A 23,156-nucleotide genomic window follows, 5' to 3' on the forward strand; every position below is an offset into this window, starting at 1 on the left:
GACATCTGGGTTTTTTTCTCCCTATTCTCTGTTAAAACTATATTTTTAAAAACCTGGTTGAATAACTTTTGAATATAATTTATGTTAATTAGGTAAGAATTATCCTATTTAATAATGGGATTAACTATAGGATCATAAAATAAATTTATAACATGGCAAAAATGCAACATTCATATCTTTATTAAGTTGCTCAGATTGTTACCATAGCCTGGACGTCTCCTTTTCTTTCACCCTTTATCCCAAGAGTTTTCCTTTTTCAAGTCACCATTCAAGTCCCAGTTCCTCTAAGAAGCCTCACTTGTCCATTCAGACTAAGGTACTCTGATACACAAATACTAGCATTCTCATCGTCAATAGATATAATTAAATAACAATACATTAATGATTTCTTCCTGAGGACATCATCTTGTATGGACTCCTACCTCATTGGTTCTCAACCAGTGACTGTTTCCTGTCATCTCCCCTAGAGATTTTGACAGTGCTTAGTGACACGATTTACGTGAGGGGGAGGATGTGCTCATGCCACCCAGTGGGTAGAAGCCAGAGGAACCACTGAACACCCTGCCGTGCCCAAAACAGCCGCCACCGCCCTAACTTAGAATCACTTGGGTCAGGAATGTCGTCAGTGCGAAGGCTGAGAAATGTTACTGGATTACTTACATTGGTGCTGGACCATGAATAACCGTGGTGTGCGTGGGTTCTGACAATTTATATAAGCACTTTTCATTCTTATGGCCGACTAGGTCATGGGGCAAGGGAAGGCTTTGCTGAAGCCCTACAGATTGTATCTGTTGTTTCTGCGTATCTGCATGCCTCATTATCATTGAAGGAACTTAAACTGGGCCGTCGCAATTTTCTCTTTGACTAAGCCACAGTCTCTGTGTGCTACACGGTACACTGCCTTACAGGTCATTGCCAAGGAGTGCACATTTACATTTTCCTGGTTTGCCCTGGCTTTTCACACAGTACTGGAGTTACTTTGACCAGTGCGTAATAACTGGGGTTACCTTTTCCATCCATAAAAACGGAAAACATATGAATGGAGCTCTTAAAATAGATACGGCTTTCAAAGTGATTTTTTCCCATATAATTTATTTTCCCTTTCTGTTTGCATAAAATCTCTCTGAATGTGTTTCCATCTCACAGGTATTAATGCATCTTAGGGTGAAATGAAGCCAGATAATCCTTGGTGTTTCTGAAAATTACATTTGATACTGTTCCCTCCACATAGAAAATATTCTCCTGTTTAGTCCCATACGTTCTTAAGACCCAAGCTTTCTGTTATGTCTTAATCCATCTTTCCTCCCCTAAACTAAAAGTAAACTCTTCTTATTCTGGGTCCCAATGTACTCTGTTTACATAATTCTCTAATTCACCTTCTGACTTGTGATATAGATGATCTTTTAACAGGCTATATGATATTTATCTCCATCAAAGTATCTTATTCATCAGTAAATCTGTGTGGAATTGGACTGTTTGTAAGTGAATCCACATTTCCATGATCTAAAAGTAAAAGGCTTTCATAAAGATATTTCCTGCTTAATTGGAAGAACAATCTTAAAAATCCAAGGTATTATCATGATGAACATTGATTTCCAACAGCAGTTAGAGAATTTTTGTGAGTTTGAGCCAAACTGACGACAATTGCCAGGAAGCAAAATCTCAACGAGGTGAGAAAATGTTCTGGAGAATGGCAGTTTTGCAACTTATTTTACACATTACAGTCAAAAAAGGATGTGTAAAAGGGTTACATGAAACTCTTTTCATGTGATAGATGAGGGTGATAGATGAGGGAGGCAGGAGAAAGCAAAGAACCTCTGGGATTGAATAAAAAGTAAAATGATAGACACATATTTGTGTTTATCATTTGATCACTTGTGTGTATCACTGAGGGGAACTGGTTCCACAAATCCCCTCTTTGTTACTGCTATCATTAAATTAATCCATGATAACAATACCTCTGACGTTGCAAAGGCCTGCTATCTTAGATGCAAAAAGAAAACAGACAGGCTCAGGTAAGGTGAAGATTGACCTTTGTTAGGGAAAAATGCTGGCTTAGGACATGACTACCCACCATGAACTGCTTTTACTTAGACAGTTTTAACTTCAGACCACCCTCCGTGGTTACTTTAGGTCTCTGAGTTTGTAAGGCTGCCACACTGCCACGCAGGCTTCCTCTGAGTTTGTCTGGCTTTACGTGTGGCCCCTTTTTTTCAACACTATATTTATAAAATGAAAAATGCATCCCTAAGTCTCTGTATCTCTGATATTAACAAGAGCTATTTAGTAAAAGACTGAAGTAGTTTCTTCACACAACAATCTAAAAAGTGAGTTCTTTGAAAACAAAGTTTAAGGTCACTTAATCTTATGCCTTTTAACTTTGTACCATTAGTATCTAGAACAATGCATTTTAGAATTATACTTAGCAACTATTGGAATAAATTAGTAAATTAAATTTTCCCATATTTATTATATATATATAGCAGTCCATAAATAATTTTGATCTAGCATCTATTTTTAGTTTCTTCAACTTTGGGGGGGAAGTAAGTATCCCTTAATCATCCTTAGATTGAGTTTAGATTACTTTGACCATGAGATAATGCATGCACATATTTTTAAAGGCCTTAGGATAGTGTGTCCACATACCTTAGCTACTTTTATTAATAACCCTGACAACTTAGAACAAGGAAAAATTCCTTTCCTTGGTATATAAGATGCATGATATAAATTGATTCCCCGCAGAAGAATGTTGTTTAAAATAACTTTGGACAGCAAAAATTACCCTGCAGTGCACTTGCTTGTTTCACAGTTACCTCCTAAGTACTACAGTCAAAATGAACTATCCTTCCAGCCCCATTCAGCCTCCATCCATTGTATTGTTAGGCCTTTTCCTTGGTCTGCTATTTGCACAACGATTTGAAAATAATTTAAATTTATATAGAGAGTTATTTAATGTAAATTTTTCAGATTAAGGGCAGCAGATCCACTTAAAAACAATTTTTTAAATAGTTGTTTAAAGCTAGTCATCAAGGAAACACTTTTTAAACACTAAGATTTTTCTAGATTGTTGCATCTCTAATCATGATGTCCAATTGTATCACCCTTAATTATGATAAACTTTCTTTTATACATCTTTTCTAAGCAGTATATATATTTTTTGATTCTCTGTTTTGGGGTTCTTTACTTTTATTTTACATTATGTTGATTGAATTAGAATTAAATAGTCAGTTCAGAAGTTATTCATGGCCTTGAAAGTCAGTCCTTAAATTATAAGCTGCCAGGACATCACTTTAAATTCTTACTATGTTTCTGCCTGTCATCTGGGACAGTAAGTACTTTAGATTCTTTACTTGTTTTAACTCATTAGCTCCTTAAACCAATAATGTAAGGATAAATATTAGCCTTTTGCACATAAGAACACTGAGGCCCAGGGAGTTTAAGCAACATGCCAAAGGTTTCATAGCTCAAGAAGGCAGAGCCAGGATTAAAAGTCTGTAAAGTCTGGCCTGGGAGACCAAGCGTTCACTCACTATGTTACGCACCCTCTCATTTGGAAGAAATGAGACCTTGAGAGGTCTCCAACTTTGTGACTACTGCTATAGTCAGAGTAAAAGCTATTAGTTGCCAAGAACAGAAGAGCAAATCTAGTTCAATTTGTGGAAACTGGGGGGTCAGTAGCAATGAGTGTATAACTCCTTCCAACCAGCTTTGTCTCTTGTTTCCATGAGTCACATTCATCACACACAAAATATTAATTAACACCAGTCATGGGTGATTAAATATTTGTAACTTTGGAGGATAACTAGAAATCCTCAGTACCTGGAATGCTTCCTTCATGTAGGACTTTATTAACAACAACAACAACAAAAAAAAACAGTTTGGCTAAGCCTACTGTCTCAAGTGAGACTATAAACTGTTAGTCATGAAGTTAAATTAGGAAATAGTTCATACATGGATGAGCAATAAGTAATAAGAGCTAATATCAGTTTCTAGTTCACTTTATTAACCATTACTCTTCATGCAATAGTCTGTGTTTTGTGTTTCCTCAAGGTTTTATTTTTCCTATGATTTATATATGCTCTCATTCTACTCATGAATTCTGAAAAATTCACTGCATTCAGAATGTTTAAAGTTAATCACAGTACTTTCTTATTTTACTGTTAATCACAGTAAGTTCATATTTTACCTTTTTATTATCTTATTTAACAGACATGTGCACCTATTTAATGGGTGTCTTCAATATTTTTAACTATGTGTCTATCCTGGAAATTTCTCTTCATTCTCTTTACTTGCTCCATTTCATGGTTATCCTCTCTGTTGTATGCTTTCTCTCTGCCAGGATCAGCATTTAGTGTTGCCTTAATTGGTGGGTGTTTTCATCATCCTTTGGTAGGAAGAAAAATTCTGATTTGAAACGTCTTAATTTTCTGCAGTGCCAAAATATTTTCAGGGTAATACAATTAAACAACTTTTTATTAAACCATTTCACAGCCACAATCACGTAGTATAAATGAACAATTTATATTTTAAAGTTTTCATGCATTTACCAAATGCAAGCTAAGGAAAAAGAAACAGTATTTTCAGCTTCCCATTGAACACCATTATATTCAGAGAACTGAAAAGGTTATTATGGAAAAACTTCTTAGAATACATATATCTATATTAGTATTTTAGAAAATTACTAAGAAAAGTAATTATTCTATTTCAATTTTTATTTTTTGCAAATAAACTTTCCTTAAAAGATGTAGAATATGAATTTATCAAAATCTATGTTTTCTATAAAACAAGGAAATTTTGCAAGGAAATTATACTTAATGGATGCCTGTAATATGTACCAAAGACTTTACATAGTGTCTCCTTTGATCTTCATAATAACCCTATGATCTTGGAGAAAAGGAGAGAATTAGGTCTTTGGCTTATTAGTATGAAAAAAAAAATTATAAAGAATAGAAAACTATCCCTGACCAGTATGGCTCAGTTGGTTGGACGTAGTTGCGCAAAGTGAAAGGCTGCCAGTTCAATTCCCAGTCAGGGCACATGCCTGAGTTGTGGGTTCTGTCTGTGGTCGTGGTGCATACAAGAGGCAGCTGATCGATAGTTCTCTACCTCTCTTCCCCCACTCCCCCTCTCCCTAGAAGTGAATAAATAAAATCTAAAAAAAAGAAAATAGGCAACTATTATTTTGTCAACTAACAGAAGGAAAAACACCTAAGATCTAGTGAATAAACTACTACATGCTTTGTTAACTTTAATTACATCCATTTGTTTTTAACTACAAATAGTCAATTGTTCTCTCATACCTTTTGGCATTGTAAAATTGTGTGATTCTCAAAACCAGTGATTCTCAGAATGCAAGTTTGTGACAAATTAACCACATGAAATTGAAAATATCTGCCAATCACAACTGATATACTTTATCTAATTGAAAAAAGATTTCAATGAGTTTTTATTGCAGTCAGGTTATTTTTTTCTTCTTTGCTTCCTTAGGAGTTGCTAAAGGCATTATGAAGAAACTAGAATTACTAAAGAATAATAAAGTTGAAAGAAAATAAGAGACCCAAGTTATCATGAAAATATTGAAAGGTTAAATGGGAAATTAGTTCAGATTACTCTTTTTAGCACAAAAAAAGACATTAAAGAACTTGAGGGTTTAATTTCAAAACATTTTATTATTGGAATAGAAATGACAGCCACTCTAAGGGTAAAAGTAGGAATGGAAAGATTAAAGCAAACAATTGAACTGAACAGTGGTAATTAAGCATTATCTCTAACAAACATAAATTTTAGGTAGATAATACAAATATTTTAGGGATGTATTCAGTAAATAATCCTGTGTATGTTAAATAGGATGGAAAATCAGTTAGAGTTCTCCTAAGAGTCTAACTAAAATATAAACCTGCCTACAATGAGTCATGTGCTTGATTTCAAAACTTATTTCTAATATTGCAGAAGGTATAACAATAAAGAACCAATTTACCAAGAAAGAAAAAAAATTTTCCAGTTAATTGCATTGTGCTAATACTTAAAATTATATATTAAAAAAATTATCACACTGCCATACCTAAAACATATATAAAATCATATTATTTAAATGTAAATTATGAATGTTTTTTATATTTAATTTTTTTACTTGATAATAAGGTACTATATTGTGTTTCTTTAATTACAGACAAAAGGTTCTCAAACCATAACAACCTCTGGCACCCAGAAAAAAGTTAAGAGAACTCTGCCAAACCCACCTCCTGAGGAGACCTCGACAGGAACTCAGTCGACTTACAGCACAGTGGGCACCATGTCCAGGAGAAGGATCTGCAGAACCAACACAATGGCACGAGCCAAGATTCTCCAGGATATAGACAGAGAACTTGACCTTGTAGAGAGGGAATCTGCAAAACTTAGAAAGAAACAAGCAGAACTGGATGAGGAAGAAAAGGAGATCGATGCCAAGTTACGGTACCTGGAAATGGGAATTAACAGGAGGAAAGAGGCCTTGTTAAAGGAGAGAGAAAAGAGAGAGCGAGCCTACCTCCAGGGAGTAGCCGAGGATCGGGATTACATGTCTGACAGTGAGGTGAGCAGCACCAGACCAACCCGAATAGAAAGTCAGCATGGCATAGAGAGACCGAGAACTGCTCCGCAAACGGAATTCAGCCAGTTTATTCCCCCGCAGACCGAAACAGAATCTCAGCTGGTTCCTCCTACCAGTCCTTATACGCAATACCAATACTCTTCCCCTGCTCTTCCGACCCAAGCACCGACCCCATACACCCAACAATCCCATTTCCAGCAACAAACTCTGTACCACCAGCAGGTTTCACCTTATCAGACCCAGCCAACATTCCAAGCTGTGGCAACAATGTCCTTCACACCTCAGGCTCAACCTACACCAACCCCACAATCTTCTTATCAGTTACCGTCGCAGATGATGGTGATACAACAAAAGCCACGGCAAACTACATTATATTTGGAGCCCAAGATAACTTCGAACTATGAGGTGATTCGCAACCAACCCCTGATGATAGCGCCTGTTTCTACTGATAATACATACGCTGTTTCCCATCTTGGTAGTAAGTACAATAGCTTAGACTTGCGAATAGGATTGGAGGAGAGGAGTAGCATGGCAAGCAGTCCGATATCAAGCATATCTGCAGATTCTTTTTACGCAGATATTGACCATCATACTTCACGCAATTTTGTCCTGATTGATGACATTGGAGAGATTACCAAAGGAACAGCATCATTAACCACTGCATTTAGTCTTCATGAAAAGGATCTGTCAAAAACAGACCGTCTCCTTAGAGCCACCGAATCACGGAGGTCACAGGAAGTGACAGATTTCCTAGCTCCATTACAGACTTCCTCCAGATTGCACAGTTATGTGAAAGCAGAGGATGATCCCATGGAGGACCCTTATGAGTTAAAGCTTCTGAAACATCAGATTAAACAAGAATTCCGAAGAGGGGCAGAGAGTTTAGATCATCTTGCTGGTCTTTCCCATTATTACCATGCTGATACTAGCTACAGACATTTTCCCAAATCTGAAAAGTACAGCATCAGTAGACTCACACTTGAAAAACAAGCCGCAAAACAACTACCAGCAGCCATACTTTATCAAAAGCAGTCAAAGCATAAGAAATCACTAATTGACCCTAAAATGTCAAAATTTTCACCTATTCAAGAAAGTAGAGACCTTGAACCTGATTATTCAAGCTATATGACTTCTAGCACTTCATCTATTGGTGGAATTTCTTCCAGAGCAAGACTTCTTCAAGATGATATCACTTTTGGCCTCAGGAAAAATATTACTGACCAACAGAAATTTATGGGATCATCTCTCGGCACAGGACTGGGCACCTTAGGAAATACCATACGGTCAGCTCTGCAGGATGAAGCAGATAAGCCATACAGTAGTGGGAGCAGGTCCAGACCTTCTTCCAGACCTTCTTCTGTTTATGGGCTTGATTTGTCAATCAAAAGAGATTCCTCCAGCTCTTCCCTAAGACTGAAAGCTCAAGAGGCCGAAGCTCTAGATGTTTCCTTTGGTCATGCATCACCCTCTGGCAGAACTAAGCCTACCAGTTTGCCTATTAGCCAGAGTAGAGGAAGAATACCAATTGTGGCCCAGAATTCTGAAGAAGAAAGTCCACTCAGCCCTGTTGGCCAGCCAATGGGAATGGCCAGGGCTGCAGCTGGACCACTGCCACCGATATCTGCAGACACCAGAGATCAGTTTGGATCAAGTCACTCACTGCCTGAAGTTCAGCAACACATGAGAGAAGAATCACGGACTCGAGGCTATGACCGTGACATAGCATTCATCATGGATGACTTCCAACATGCCATGTCAGACAGTGAAGGTAAATTGGGCCTCAGACTACCTTGTTACTCTCAAAACTCAAACTCTTCTCTTTCTGCATGTTTAATTTTCCTTCTCCAAGGATGTATTCTACTTTTCTTTCTTTGTGTTTTGCATGTTTACTTCAATTTTATTTCTTGTAAACGGAAATTGTCTCCTGTGTACAGATTTTGTAGCATGCTTTTCTTTATTTCTTTTTAGTTTATTCTTTTATCGTTGTTTCCTCATTGCTTGATTTGTTTGATGTCTACTTTTCCAAACAGTTAAAGTAATTGTGTCAATAAAATATGGTCATTCTTTAAATCCATAGTTGGAAAGTTTTTCATTGTATGATTCTTGTTTTAAATGCATTTTTAATGTTGTTGGTCAGTTGCTTTCCGTTTCCTAAATTATTAAGGTTTAGAGCCATTCACTACTATCTGCTAGACTTTGTAATAGAAAATTATTTATGCAATTTTTGTGAGACCAATATTCATTAATTCAGAGAATGTTCTCTGTTGAGAATTTTTGGACGAGTCCCTGATATTAGCATAATGTAGAATTTTATTATTTTCCTCAAATAACAGTTTTGTATTTTATCTTTCTCATTTGAATACCATAATTGACAGTCTTGTACTTTTGCATTGTATACTAGAAAGCTTAGCACAAAAAATGATATTGACAATAAATAATCTTACCAGTATGTATAAAGTATTTTTTAGATTTAAAATTAAGGTTTTTTTACAATGCTTTTATAAGTCTAGATGTTTGGAACCGACACTCCTCCAGGTGTTCCTGTTTGGCCTCTTCCCTGACATTGCTTTTTACGTCATCCCTTTTGTAGCCCTGAATTATTTTGCTAGTTTTTTTTGTTTTGAATAAGTGATTTTACTTAGCTAAAAACAGGCTTATGGTATTTTTGTTGTTACTGTTTAATCATATAGAACCATAAATATTTTTAAAATTATCTAGCCAAAGGCCAATTTTGAAGACGAGGGTGGAGAGGCACAGAGATGCAAAGAGTCTTGGCCGTGCCAAGAGGACTCACACCCCTCGCTGGAACTCTCTTGTTATTGCTGTTTCCCTCCTTTGTGGTTTACGTGAATATAAGTGTGGTTTGAGTTCTGGAAATAAAATATTCTTGATCAAATAAAAGCGTATTACTTCATGGTTTAGAGATTGCAAAGCACTATGCTAACGTGAAAATATCCCCTTTTATTTTATTATATTTTTAAATATATTTTATTGATTATGCTATTAGAGTTATTCCATTTTTTTCTCCCCTTTATTCCCCTCTGCCTTGTACCTCCCCTCCCACTATCATCCCCCACCTTAGTTCATGTCCATGGGTCATACATGTAAATTCTTTGGCTTCTTCATTTCCCATACTTTTCTTAACCTCCCCCTATTTTGTACCTACCATTTATGCTTCTTATTCCCTGTACCTTTTCCCCCATTCTTGCCCCTCCCCCTCCCCACTGATAACCCTCCATGTGATCTCCATTTCTGTGATTCTATTGCTGTTCTAGTTGTTTGCTTTGTTCATTTTTGGTTTTGTTTGTCTTTTTAGGTTTGGTGGTTGATAGTTGTGAGTTCATTGTCATTTTACTGTTCGTATTTTTGATCATCTTTTTTTTTAGATAAGTCCCGTTAACATTTCATGTAATGAGGGCTTGGTGATGATGAACTCCTTTAACTTGACCTTATTTGGGAAACACCTTATCTGCCCTTCCATTCTAAATAATAGCTTTGCTGGATACAGTAATCTTGGATGTAGGTCCTTGTTTTTCACAACTTTGAATACTTCTTTCCAGCCCCTTATTGCCTATAAGGTTTCTTTTGAGAAATAGATAGTCTTATGGCACTCCTTTATAAGTAACTGTCTCCTATTCTCTTGCTGCTTTTAAGTTTCTCTCCTTATCTTTAATCTTAGGTGACATAATTATCCCTGAGGACTCACAGGAATATCTGTTTTCATGAAAAGCATTTGCTTTCTACTTCTGTATCTAGGCACCAATATGATTGTAGAAGTTCAATCTAGATTTGAAAAGGACTAAAGTCAGAACTGGATCTGGAGGACACACTGCTTTTCCTAGTGAAATCCCAACAACTAATCATTTCCTGATATATTTTCTTGTCCACTGACTGTTGGAATGACCATTTTTATTGATAGTCAATTAAATGAAACACTGTTCTCTTATGTAGCCATTTGTTTCAACGCATCTCATAGTTAAACAAGAGTTATGCTATCACATGGAAACAATCTTTACTTTTTCTTTACTTTTCTCACAATCCATGTTTTACACACATTTTGTAAATATAAAACTGCTAATAATAAAAAGACTCTTTACTATTCGTATCCATAAAATAACAAAACACAATCTCTAACAGGTCTGTGACATGACTAAACTCCCAAAGGCTTTGTGTCTGTGATGAACACACATGTGGAGATAATTTGACAAATTCATTTACTCAACACAGATATTTATCAACATGGTGCCAAACATGCATGCGGATATTTCCAGATTCCCAAATGTGACATTTATTTACATACAGTCAAATAAAATAACTGAATGTTTTATTTCATGTTTACATGTTTGAATGATGTGTGCTCACAATCATCAAGGACTGTAAGAAAAAAACCTGATTTGATAAAGTAGATGATGAGACATCATGTAGCACACGAAATTATGACGTGTTAAAAGATATCAAAGACATAAACAGTTAAAATAAATTTAAACTAACTAAAGTATATTTAAAAATTAAGGAGACAGAACATTTATATAGATGTTGATAGAGAATTAAGCAAAGGACTACTATAACAAATTGATTTACCTATGTAATATTATGTGTGTGAATTGTAGTGATTATCTTTAAAAGTTGTATGTTTTAAAATCTTACATATTGTCTTTGCTTTTGTATCACAAAGCATATTTTCTTCTGGTGAGCAATGACTTACTTTTCTTTTGAAATCCTGAATTCCTGGAGTAATTAAGGGAAAAAGCAGAAAATATTTCTTTCCAATCATATAACGTATTTATGAACCCATGAAATATTAAGGATGTTTAAATTTCTTTTTTTTTTTTTACCAAGAATGCTATATCTGTATTTGAGTGATTCTAAGATAATGTTGAAAAAGTATAACATTTCAAGAGGCTATTTGGTATCATTTAGACAAAGCAAATCTAACTGATTTCAGATTGCTTGTTGTGAACTTTCCTTGAATACAATCATACTCTAGGTTAGAGACCATTAGATGTTTTTCAGATGTGTTGTATATGACTCTAGTTACTTGTGAAACAGCTCACTTGACATAAAATCTAGTATGCATAATTTATATTGTTTAATATCTATGGCCATCAGGTTGAAGTCCACTACTTGATATACCTGTATGGTTGAGTAAGTAGGAAGCTGGAGGCTTTCCTCTAGAGCAGATTGGAGGGAAGCCAAACTAGAAACAGCTAAGTAATATTTATTTTTACAACCACAAATATTTAATTGAAAATATTATTGCAAAGTATGCTTCATGCAAGAAAAAAATATATATAGTCTTTAAATATATATATACACACACACACATACCAATTTGTGATATGGAATGGAATTAAACTGTTCGTGTAACTATTGGCTGTGAATAATGCAAGATTCCAAAATAGCTTACTTGTATTTTACATTTAAGAATTCAAGAAAAATACCAGTTTAAAAGAGGGGGGATATTAATCTCTAGCAAATCATTTAAACTAATTTGGAAAATGTTATTATTTCAAAATTTAATTTTTAAAGTGCAGATATACCATGGAAGATCAGACAATTGCAGTTACAAACAATTAGCATTTACATCTAAATTGCTGTAATGATGGAGACAGAATTTAATATAAAAACAAATTTATTCAGTCTGGTTTTTCTTGGTTGGGTCTAGAAATTCCTAAGCAAAGTGTGGTAGGTATCCTAACTTAGTTACATGTAGAATTATTATAAGAAATATCTGACAAAGTTTATAGTTAAAATTGGAAATAAATTGACAGATCAGGTTGAGATCCTGCCTTATTTGTATAAACCCAGCTAAGCAACATGTTTTAAAGGATTGTATTTCAAATGCAAGTAGCAGAATTATATATTCAAGTGAAATCATACACTATGTTATCCAAAATACTTATTTATTAAAATAAGTATAGATTATTTTTGTTTTCATAATAAATATATGTAAGAAGTAAGGTAAAATAGTGTTGTTGGGATAATCTAATAAAATTTTAGACTGATGATTAAATAATGGATTTGTTTTGTATTTATCAAATTTTATAGCACTAAATATTTTTCATAAATTTAGTTAGTTTATATCTAGTTAAAACTATGAAAAGCCATAGTAAATATGCAGTAGATTGTGAAAAATGATTGTGTAACTGTTAATGAGGTTAAAGTGACAATAAATAAATATATATATATATTTTTAGCATAAATTTTATTTCTCTGGCACAAATACCCTTGAGTGCAATTGCTTGGTGTAGTAATCTGGTGTTTATTTTTTATTTGTTGGCTTTTTAAATTTATCTTTATTTTTATTTTTTAATTGTCATACAGTTATCTCCACTTTCCGTCCACCACTCCCCTTTAAATATGCATATTATAAACATGATATTAACTTCTTTCTCTAATTGATGACTAATTTTTCTGTTTTATTCACTTCCAAAAATTTATTGAATGTAATGGCATTTGCAAGGCATTGTTTTTAGTATTGAGGCAGGAAAAATATAGAAGATATGAGTCTTGCCCTCAAGCAGCTTAGAATCTAATAAGGGAGGTAAGACAAGCACATATACGACCACAAACCAGGTATGTACCATTGTATTTCCTCAAATCTAAGACTAAGCTATGACACGTTTTCCATCACTTGGCATTTATTGGTGAGAAATGCTGTGGTTAGTCACTACCACTGACCAAGATCACAGGAGGTAGTTAGAGGTAAGTATCGGTGTATATGCTGTGGGTTTGCCAGCCCTGCTAGCAAAGAAATAATGAAAACTGCCTTAAAAAAAGTTTTGGAAGAAAGAGAAGACAATCGGGTGCAAACGTAAAACAAGAAAGCTGTAATGTGCTAGACTCAAGAGCATGGCGCTGTAGAAGCTAGACTTTCCAGAAAGTATAGGTTGATATCATCGCCAACCAGTCTCAGGATGAACACTTGAAAAAGCTGCTCCACCTGCCACTGAGGAAGCAACAATATATTTCCAGTGACTACTAATCAAGGATCCTTTTACCAAGAACAAAACCTGATATGTATAAAGTCAAATTCTATATATTGGGTAATGTAGAATCTTTGGTCACTAAATAATAGCTTTAAAAAGTTTGAAGTCCTAAGAACTGAAGTAATTATATACTTAAACATGGTTGCATTTTCAAAAAAGTATTTTAAAATGTCAAGTTATGTCACATAAATGCTGAAGGGAGTCAACAAACTCTTCAATCTAATTCCTAAATCTCCCAGAAAATAATTGTTTAATTTTTAATAAGAAACTCTAAATGATACATTTTAATATTAGTCTACTGGATGATTATAGCACACATGTTCCTAGCAATAATGCCTGGAATCATCTCAGAAGTAATTTTTTCATTTATTTACGAATATTGTAAAAACATCATATTTTCAAAAACTATTCACTTAATGTTCAAAGCCATCAGTACATCTATATCAGTACTGGTTTGAGGTGGTAGTGGGAAAGTGACAGGATCTTCTGTATTCAAGGAATGCATTTCCCAAGACTAGTGGTGGGTGGTGGGCAGAGGGAGTGGGCAGTAGTGGACCCTAATGGACTAAGGGTCAGTAGAATAACTTCTGAGGAATATTCACTTGCCCCTTTATTTATTTTAATCACTACTTAATTTTTTATCCTGATATAAAATTTTAATTTTGTTTTATTTGTCTCTGAGAGGTTGAACAGGTGTGTACACGATATTTTTAGGTTATTCCATGGTACAGATTTTTTAAAACAATATTGGAGATGATTTCTTTCATCCCATTGGGAGTTGTGTTTGAAAGGCATGAATGGTTAACAGCCTGGAGCATGTTGGTACTTTAGGACATCTGCTGTACTCTATCATTTGTGTTAGTCGGGATTGCAATGTTTGATATTTCCTTGGTCTCCAAAGCTTATCACCTGCGCCGTGAAGAAACAGATTGGTTTGACAAACCCAGGGAGTCTCGTTTGGAAAATGGACATGGTCTGGATCGAAAACTGCCGGAAAGATTGGTGCACTCTAGACCACTCAGTCAACATCAAGAGCAAGTAAGTGCTGTATCGAGCAATCTCTTAGATTTATACAACTCCTCTAAAAAAATTCACCCTAGAATGGTCTCAAAATCCTAAATTGCATGAGATTTCTCAGTCAAGTTCACAAATTTAAAGTAGCAAGTACCTTACTGGGTCAGCCACACCTGACATTGCAGCGTGGTTGTGATGCCTCTGCTAGGAGAGTTGAGCGATTCGGTCCTCCAACAGATAAAGCTTGTGCATCATACCCAACATGCTGTACCAGGGGGACACATAAAACTCTTCAAGCACTTTCAGACTATGGGGTGAAATAGATTTGGGTACTTTCAGTGCCTTCAATAACTGTGTTCAAGTATTATCAGTAGCAAATAAGAGGATGACTCAAACCAAGGCAGCTAGGGTCAGGGAAACCTTCCCATGGGGGAGAAAAGAAACATAATTTAAAGTCTATTAAATGGAAGTGTCTTACATTTATTTTTGGATTTTATCATCAGAACTCATAAAGTAGGTGTTACTAATTATCTATTTATAGATGGAGAAACTAAAACTTAGTGATAAATTTCACAATTAGATAAATGTGATTCCAAAATGAACTTACTCACTTTAGAACAAGTGAGGTGATACTTGGGTTGAGTTATGGAAGATACGTAGGAGTACAACAGTTGGATAAATTGAGAAAGATTTCTCTGGTAAGCAAAGTGGTCGTCACTAATTGTGTTAACAGTTCAGGTATTTGCAGGCTGTTACTCATAATCACTAATACAATCACAGAGATTGTTATTTTACATACAATAACTACTAAATCATCTGATTACTGATTCATTGGTATAGAAGACAAGTATATTTTCAATAACAAAAAAGAACCATATGCAATTACTATAATTTATTGCAGTGTTTGTGACATTAAGAGATAAAAGAGTTTTGGATGCATAATAAGTCCTGTCTATAAGATAATATGTATACTCTTAGATTTGGTTTCTTCCTAAGCAAAGTCAGTTTTCATGGACAAATTTCTAGCTGTTAAATAGAATTTTCTTTTCTCAGAATTTTGTTGTGATATTTTTCTATATGGTATTACATTTTCAAGAAATCTGGCGATTCTTCTCTATACATTGCAAATACATATATTTTTTTAGTTTTTGATATCTTTAATGAGTTTTTGGTTTAAGATTGTGTTACCTTTATATACATGTTGATAAACTTCCATTTCTTTTTCACTTCATTTTAAAGTATCAGATTACTGAATTATACTTTCCTTAGCTTACCTTGTTCTTCTTATTTTTAAGTATATTTTATTGATTATGCTATTACAGTTTTCCCAATTTTTTTCTCCCCATTATCCCACCTCCACCTTGTACCCCCCTGCCCTCCAGCATTCCACCACCCACCCCTTAGTTCATGTCCATGGGTTGTACATATAAGTTGTTTGGCTTCCCTTTTTCCTATACTATTCTTAACCTCCCCCTATTCCCTGTACCTTCCCCTCCCTTTCTTTCCCTCTCCCTCCCCACTGATAACCCTCCATGTGATCTCTATTTCTCTGGTTCTGTTCCTGTTCTAGTTGTTTCCTTAGTTTTTGTTTCTGTTTTTTAGGTTCAGTTGTTGATAGTTATTAGTTTATTGTCATTATACTGTTCATAGTTTTTGATCTTCTATTATATTTGTTTCATCAAATAGATCTTGCTAGGGAGTAAGCAGTATTAATAAAATCATCCTGAACATGTTTTTAAAATGTGAATTTACATGTTTTTGCCTACAATTACTAAAATAATAAATTTATAAGCTGAAAATAACTTCATGGAATGTATCCTAAGAATCCCTTTGTAATTTCTTATTATGCCTTACCTACCTCATTTTTTTTTGAAGTTTAACATTTCCCACAAACCAAGATCAAGTCATTGAAAACAAAAATTCTTTAAAATAATCATAATAAGATGAATTCTGTAACCTGGAGAGCTAAAAAAAATAATGGCTTCCATATAGTTATTTCCCAACACTATTATTTTCATGTATACTCAGAGTAGTCTTGTCCAATTTATTTATTCAACAAGTATTCTTTGAGGATGCATTTTAAAGTAATTTGTCTCCACCTCAGAAAATCTATCTAAGTATTCTACTGTCTGCACATAAAGCATTAACATCCCTAATGATACTTTTGTTCCTAATGCTCTGTTGCTAGAATCTACATATTCATGAATTTGATTTACTGAGGATGTAGTTTATCATGTTTAAACAGTATAATTAGAGATCTGTATAATCTCAAAATTTAAGAATTATTTAATGAATTTCTCATGGTTTTTAATAAAGTAGAAAATATAAAGATCTGTGTTTGAACTATATGTAGGTAAATGTAATAGAACAATGTGTACTTTCTTGATAAAGTTATATTTTTACATTTTATAATTTTTTACATTTCAGTTTTGATACCTGACATGCCCACAGAAAACTAGAGATGTAGTTATCCAAACTGCAGCTATCTAGGATTATAAATTAGCTGTAAAGTGAGCACCATGTAGCCACTGCACAGACCAGGAAAGGAGATATTGCCTGTGCTCAGAACCCCCATGTGTCCCTTCCAGATTGTGATACTCACCCTCCCCCGCAAAACCACAAATATCTGTTGTATCACAATTATTTCTTAGTTTTTCTTTATAATTTTTTTCAAAATAGAAGCTATATGGAAGACAACATGATTATATTTATATAAAGTTCAGAAGTTATGCCTTTTGCATTGATATTTATCATCAAATACTCTTTTTACTTATTTATTATATATTGGTCGAGAAAATAGCAAAATATTCTTATTTTATTCACTTCTTTGTATCTCTAGTTATAAGAAGGTAATATTGAGCTCTGGGTACCAATAAACCCAGATGATTTTATTTTAAAACATATGCATAACAAGAATTTATGCTCATAGAATGCTCTGGAGGCAAAAGTAATAAAACCAAATTGACTAATACAAATACTAATATATCTGCTTTTTTACAGTATTTTATGTATAACATATAGTAGAGACATATAAATTGTTTGAAATCTTTTAGCCTCAAGATTATATTAACTACAGAAATAAACCAAATCTGTCAATCCATATTATTTTCTTTCAACTGTGTATACATATACATGTGTATTCATTTAGTGGGAATTCATGTCTGCCTTGTGAATCGAACAGATTACCCGACCCCTTTTATATTTTTGTTAATTTTTCTCAGTCACTTCATCTACAAGTAGGACTAACACCCTTCACAGGGTGGTTATAAAGGTCAACGCTTCTTTTCTGTTTGTTTTTTATAGGAAATGGGTCAACACTGCTTGACTGGTACAAAATGGCTCCACTCTCTGCACTAATGCCCACGCTTTCTGCAGTTCTCGTGGAGCTGCTATGTTGACGTACATTAAGCTCCTCTGAAAGAGCCACTGTTTCTCTTGATTCTAGGTCTTCGAATGTCTAGTTTCCTCTACCTGACTGCTCTTCCTCCGTCTTCCCTTGGCTAACTGTACACATCCCTTACGTCTCCATGCATATGCCCCATTTTACAAGAAGCCTTCCCTGGTACTACCACCACCACCTCCCCACAAATCTGGGGCAATAGCAGTACTGTGCGCATTGTTTTGCAGCTGTGAGCTCTTAGACAGCAGGGAGTCCCCATTCCACCCACCACCTTATGTACACAGGGCGTAGCACAGTGCATGGAACGCCAGGAGAGCACTCTGTATCCTGAATCTAGCATGGGTAGTTTTATCCTTTTCTTTCTTTCTTTCTTTCTTTTTTTTTTTTTTTGTTATTGTTCAAGTAGAGTTGTCTCCATTTTTCTTAAAAGATTTTATTTATTCATTTATTTTTAGAGAGGGGAATGGAGGGAGAAAGAGAAGGAGGAAACATCAATATATAGTCGCCTTTAATGCACCCCCTTCCCAGGACCTGGCCAGAAACCCAGGCATGTGACCTGACTGGGAATCCAACTGGCGACCATTTGTTTCGCAGGCCAGCACTCAATCCACTGAGCCACAGTAACCAGGGTGACAGTTTTCTCCAGTTTCCTGCCACCACTTGCTCCTGCCCCAGTGAAGGGAAGGATGAATGTCTGTATTAACAAAAGCTATGTTAACTTGTGTTATTTTTTCATAAGTTCAAAGGCTCAATTCATGAAAATAATTCCTCTTTGAAATATTTGTAGGGAAGAAGGAGGAAGAACCCTATGGGAGGCATATAGGTGATAGTTCTGTCAGTGCAGAATTATCAAAAGACAGTGCTATCAGAGACTAGCCTCTTGGGGAGACCAAGGTGCCACTGCTGGACATCAGTCCTGCCCTCTGGCCTTGCTCCTGCTCTTTCTTATTTGGCAGAAGCAAAACCTACCCTGAAATCCCATCTGCTGGAGAACCCTCAACATTCACCTGCAAAGGTTAGGAGAAAGCCAAGATCCAACTTGTTCATACGTGGGAAGCAGATACCTCTTCTTTCTGCGACACTTAGTCACAATGATCATATTACGGCAGGTTCATGTTTCTGAAGTCATGAAGCTCGTGGTAGAGTCTCTGAAACTACAAGAGATTCTATGAGATGCTCTGAAAGCAACGTTTATGGTAATGAAAACGTTTAACATTCCTTCTATTAACACCATCATAGGTACAAATTAAAAGACCATTCTGGCAACCTGGTAAAACTGATAAAAAATTTGGGAAACCTTAACAGTCTTCCAGACTGGGCAATAGATGCTTTATGAGATTATATCCACTTCTACCTAGTCTGGAAAATGCAGAGAAGAGCAAAAGGCAAAATTTTGCCTTCTTAGTTTATTTTTATTAAATAATACATGAAATTAGAAGATGTTTGAAATAATATCTACCAATTTTAATTATCTACAGTACTAAAAAGTTGTTATATTTAATAGCTACAGAATTTTCAATGCACATGTTTAAATTTAGTAAAAAATAAAGATCTTTAAATGCAGATTAGGAGAAGGAGGAAGAAGAGAAGAAGACAGGAAAGAGAGGAAGGAGAAAAGATGATATGGTAGGAAGTAAGTAGGGCAGAGGAGAGAAAGCAAGAGAAAATGGCGGAAGAGAGGTCAGAGGCAGAGGGAGACAGGAAAAAGGAGAGGAAGCCAGAGAGGGTGCAAGAAGGAAAATGTATACTCTTAATTGTCATGAATATAAATGAGGTTTTCAATGCTTACAAAGTTAGTATAAATTATCTAGATTGACTGATTATACTAACCATAGTATGTTTATAATCTTATAAACAATATTTTAGTTTTACTTGGTAGGATTCATATAATATTCCTAGACTTAACAGGACTTTCCTGTTTGGGGAGTGTTTTATATTCATTAGGTATTTGATTAAGCTTATTCTTTCCTGAAGAGAATAAAAACCAAAGGCTTTTATTTAAGCTTATATTTTTAATATGTATTTCACTTTTAATATCTAGAATTCTAAGAGTTTTGCAGCCATATTACCATATTAAAACCACACAAGTATTCAAAGGAATCTTTCTAAACCAAATGTACATTTCTTTGGTTCCAAATTCTATTGAATATTTTGGTATAGTATTCCCATGCACTTTTTAAACATATTCCGAAATGGGTAGTATAAAATGTCTCTTTACTAAACTTTATTTCATTTGTAATTTTAATCAATATTTTATAAGGTAATAAATACAAGATATTATACTAATAAAATCTTGCCAGTATTTTCCACTATTTATATGTTTTATTATTTCACAAACCTCTTTTAAAAGCAAAGTTCCATAAAATCTAGAATGCAGTTTGCATTCACTGATTTACTTTTACTTCAGAAATCTCCCTTTGCCAGGTAGAAACAGAGATAATGAGGCTTATGATATTTTCACACACAAGTTTCAATAATGAAAATTGTAATTGCAGTCTTGCAACAATAGCTTTAAGTGTTGCTTCTTCTTCCCGAAGGGACATCAACAGTAAATGAGAAATAACGTCATCAATAACACAACCTTTGAATACAAAGCCTCAGAATGTATTAGAATGAGCAAAGACTTTATTTATACAGAATTAGTCTCAGCATCAGTGGACACTGAAACTTCTAGTAAAGGTGCTCAGCAAAAGCATAATTTCTCAATAAAACTAAAGCAACATAAATATAAAGTGATCCTACTTTAGTGATAGAGATGTGAAATATGAGGATCTTCTCTGGCTTTTTTCCTCTAATGCCAGAGCAAAATCAGCAGCTGTTAGATTTCCTATGCATGCCCTATGCACAGTTATCACTGTTGACTATGTACTACTGTATTAACAGACATCTTTTAGATTCTGTAGCATGTGCTTATTAACTTCCTAACTACAACAAATCGGTTAAAAAGAGAAATTTGTTGTGTGGCTATAATGAACTCAGAAACCAGTAATACAATGAGGGAGGACCCCCCAAAATGGAATTATTTTCTGGAGGGCAAGCCCCTTGTCATACAGGCTTCCCCGCTAGGTGAGTGTCCTAGGAACCCATCTGTATCAGTGTACCAGCTGGTGGTGTTGTGAGAGGTTGCATTCGGCCCCAGTGAATTTTTCTTTAAAGCCTCAATGCATTTGACTGTTTTGTGATGGGTGATTTGCGAGCACACTTGCCCACACCACACTGAGAGTTCAGCAGTGTTTGACCAAAAATGGCATGACCCCAGCATCCCACCCTCACTATTCACCCTATCTCTCCCTAAGTGACAGTTTTATGTTTCCCCTGGTGAAAAAAAGTCCTCAAAGGAAAGCATTTTGTCAGTGCAGAAGAGGTGAAACAAAAAAGCAGCAGAAGCACTAAATGGCATCAAAATTGATGAGTTCAAAAACTTTTTTGAGAGGTAGAAAAGTCTTGATAGGTGTATTGCATCAAATGGAGAATACTTTGAAGGGGGCTGAAGTTTAAACAGGTAAGAATACATTTTTATAAATAAATTCCACTTTTTGATCTCACCGCGTATTTTATAGTGTAAGTGGTGATTTATAGTGTAAGTAAGTGCTTCAGTGGTGATCGTTTCTGAAATTTTTATTACCTTGTTAGTGATTGACTCAATGTGCTTTTCTAAAAGGTCTAATTGTGCATAGTGCACTTTAAGTGTCTTAATACTGATTTTTCACCTTATCACATGTATGTCTCAGATTATACAGATGAATGGGAAGACGGTGCACTACATCTTTCCTCATGCAAGGATAAAAATAACAAGGGACTCTAAGGACCACACAGTTTCAGGTAAAGAAAATCAAATAATCTAGTCCTTTTAATTTTAATGTCAGATATATATGTATACATATATATATTTGAATTTCAGTTTGGATGACTGACTAAACACTAGAAAATACTACTTTTTTGTTATAAATGTGTTTTTCAAAATATAAGCAGGCTATATGTTTGAACATAAAAGACAATACAGTGAATGGCATGGTCCTTAATATGACAGATTACTAAATGGTACATGTTTAGATCATTATTTTCATTAGCTGCATTTTAAAAAGTGTACGTGGCATTATAATGCTCCATAATTTGTTGTCTATTGAGTAATACGGTCACTGGTTTGGGACTATAAAACATTCTTACATAGGAAGAAAAAGCTATCTTGGATTTTTCAGTGGGGTAAATTCCTCTATACCTGTGAATTTGAACATTACCAATTATGCTGAATTATTACTTTTTGGATTTTTGTCCTTCTGTAAACCAAAGATTGTGATGTAGTTTTTAAATGCTTTATTTTGAAATAATGTTGGACTCTAAGGAATTTTAGGGCTCCTTGAAAATAGTACACTTAGTTCTCTTGCCCACCCTTTATACAGTTTGCCTAAGGTTCACATCTATCTAACCACAGTAAGATGATCAAAACCAAGAAGCGAACTTTGCTCTGATGCTATTAAAACACCTACAGGCCTTATCTAAATTTTGCGTTTCTTCACTCACCCACTAATTTTTTTTTTCTGGTCCGGGTATCAATTCAGATCTCTCACGGTGTTTAGTTGTCGCGCCACTTTTGCCTCCTCCAGTCCGATAATGTCTCAGTCTCCCGTGTCTTGCATGACTTCGATGCTTTTGAAAGGAAACAATTATTATGTTGCAGATAAAAATTTCTGTTATTTACACAGACAAAATATAAATTTATAAAAATTAGTGGTTTTTATTATACAAGTAGTAGCTCTATTCTCACTAAAGTATGTTCTTTCTGTTTCATTGACACTGTGCGTCAGGAGAAAGTGCTCATAATATATGTTGATAGATATATATGATATACATGGATGTATGTTATAGGTGAAATATCAACCTGATTTATGAGCTACAGCGCCTTTGTTTTTGCAGGGCAGAGATAAAAAAGAACAAAAGGAAGTATTTTTTCAGTGTATTTCCTTGCAGATTTTAGACCGTAGAGCATGTGGATATGGAACAGGTTTTGCTTTGAGCAATTTTTCTCTATTTTCATAGAGAATGAATCGATTAAGAGCTTAATGTTCTTTTCCTTTTAAGATTGGGTAATTTGTCTTCTGCCAGAGACAGATAATTCAACCTTTTATAGTTCTATTGCATGCAGACTGTATTTTAACTACTGATG

General features: G+C 34.8%; 1 protein-coding gene across 8 annotated transcripts in view; it reads left to right on the forward strand.

Annotated features, from left to right (window-relative positions):
- Positions 1-23,156, forward strand: part of PCLO (piccolo presynaptic cytomatrix protein) — a 353,234-nt gene that overhangs the window by 192,109 nt on the left and 137,969 nt on the right. For 7 of the 8 annotated variants that reach the window (XM_053926477.2, XM_053926478.2, XM_053926480.2 and 4 more), the window contains exons 7-9: positions 6,170-8,357; positions 14,480-14,616; positions 21,724-21,814. In XM_053926477.2, coding sequence (XP_053782452.1) covers positions 6,170-8,357; positions 14,480-14,616; positions 21,724-21,814 — 2,416 coding nt within the window. The remainder of the gene's footprint in view (positions 1-6,169; positions 8,358-14,479; positions 14,617-21,723; positions 21,815-23,156) is intronic. The other variant, XM_053926484.1, reaches the window with a different exon arrangement.

This window comes from Desmodus rotundus, chromosome 6 (assembly GCF_022682495.2).
Source record: "Desmodus rotundus isolate HL8 chromosome 6, HLdesRot8A.1, whole genome shotgun sequence".
NCBI lineage: Eukaryota > Metazoa > Chordata > Mammalia > Chiroptera > Phyllostomidae > Desmodus > Desmodus rotundus.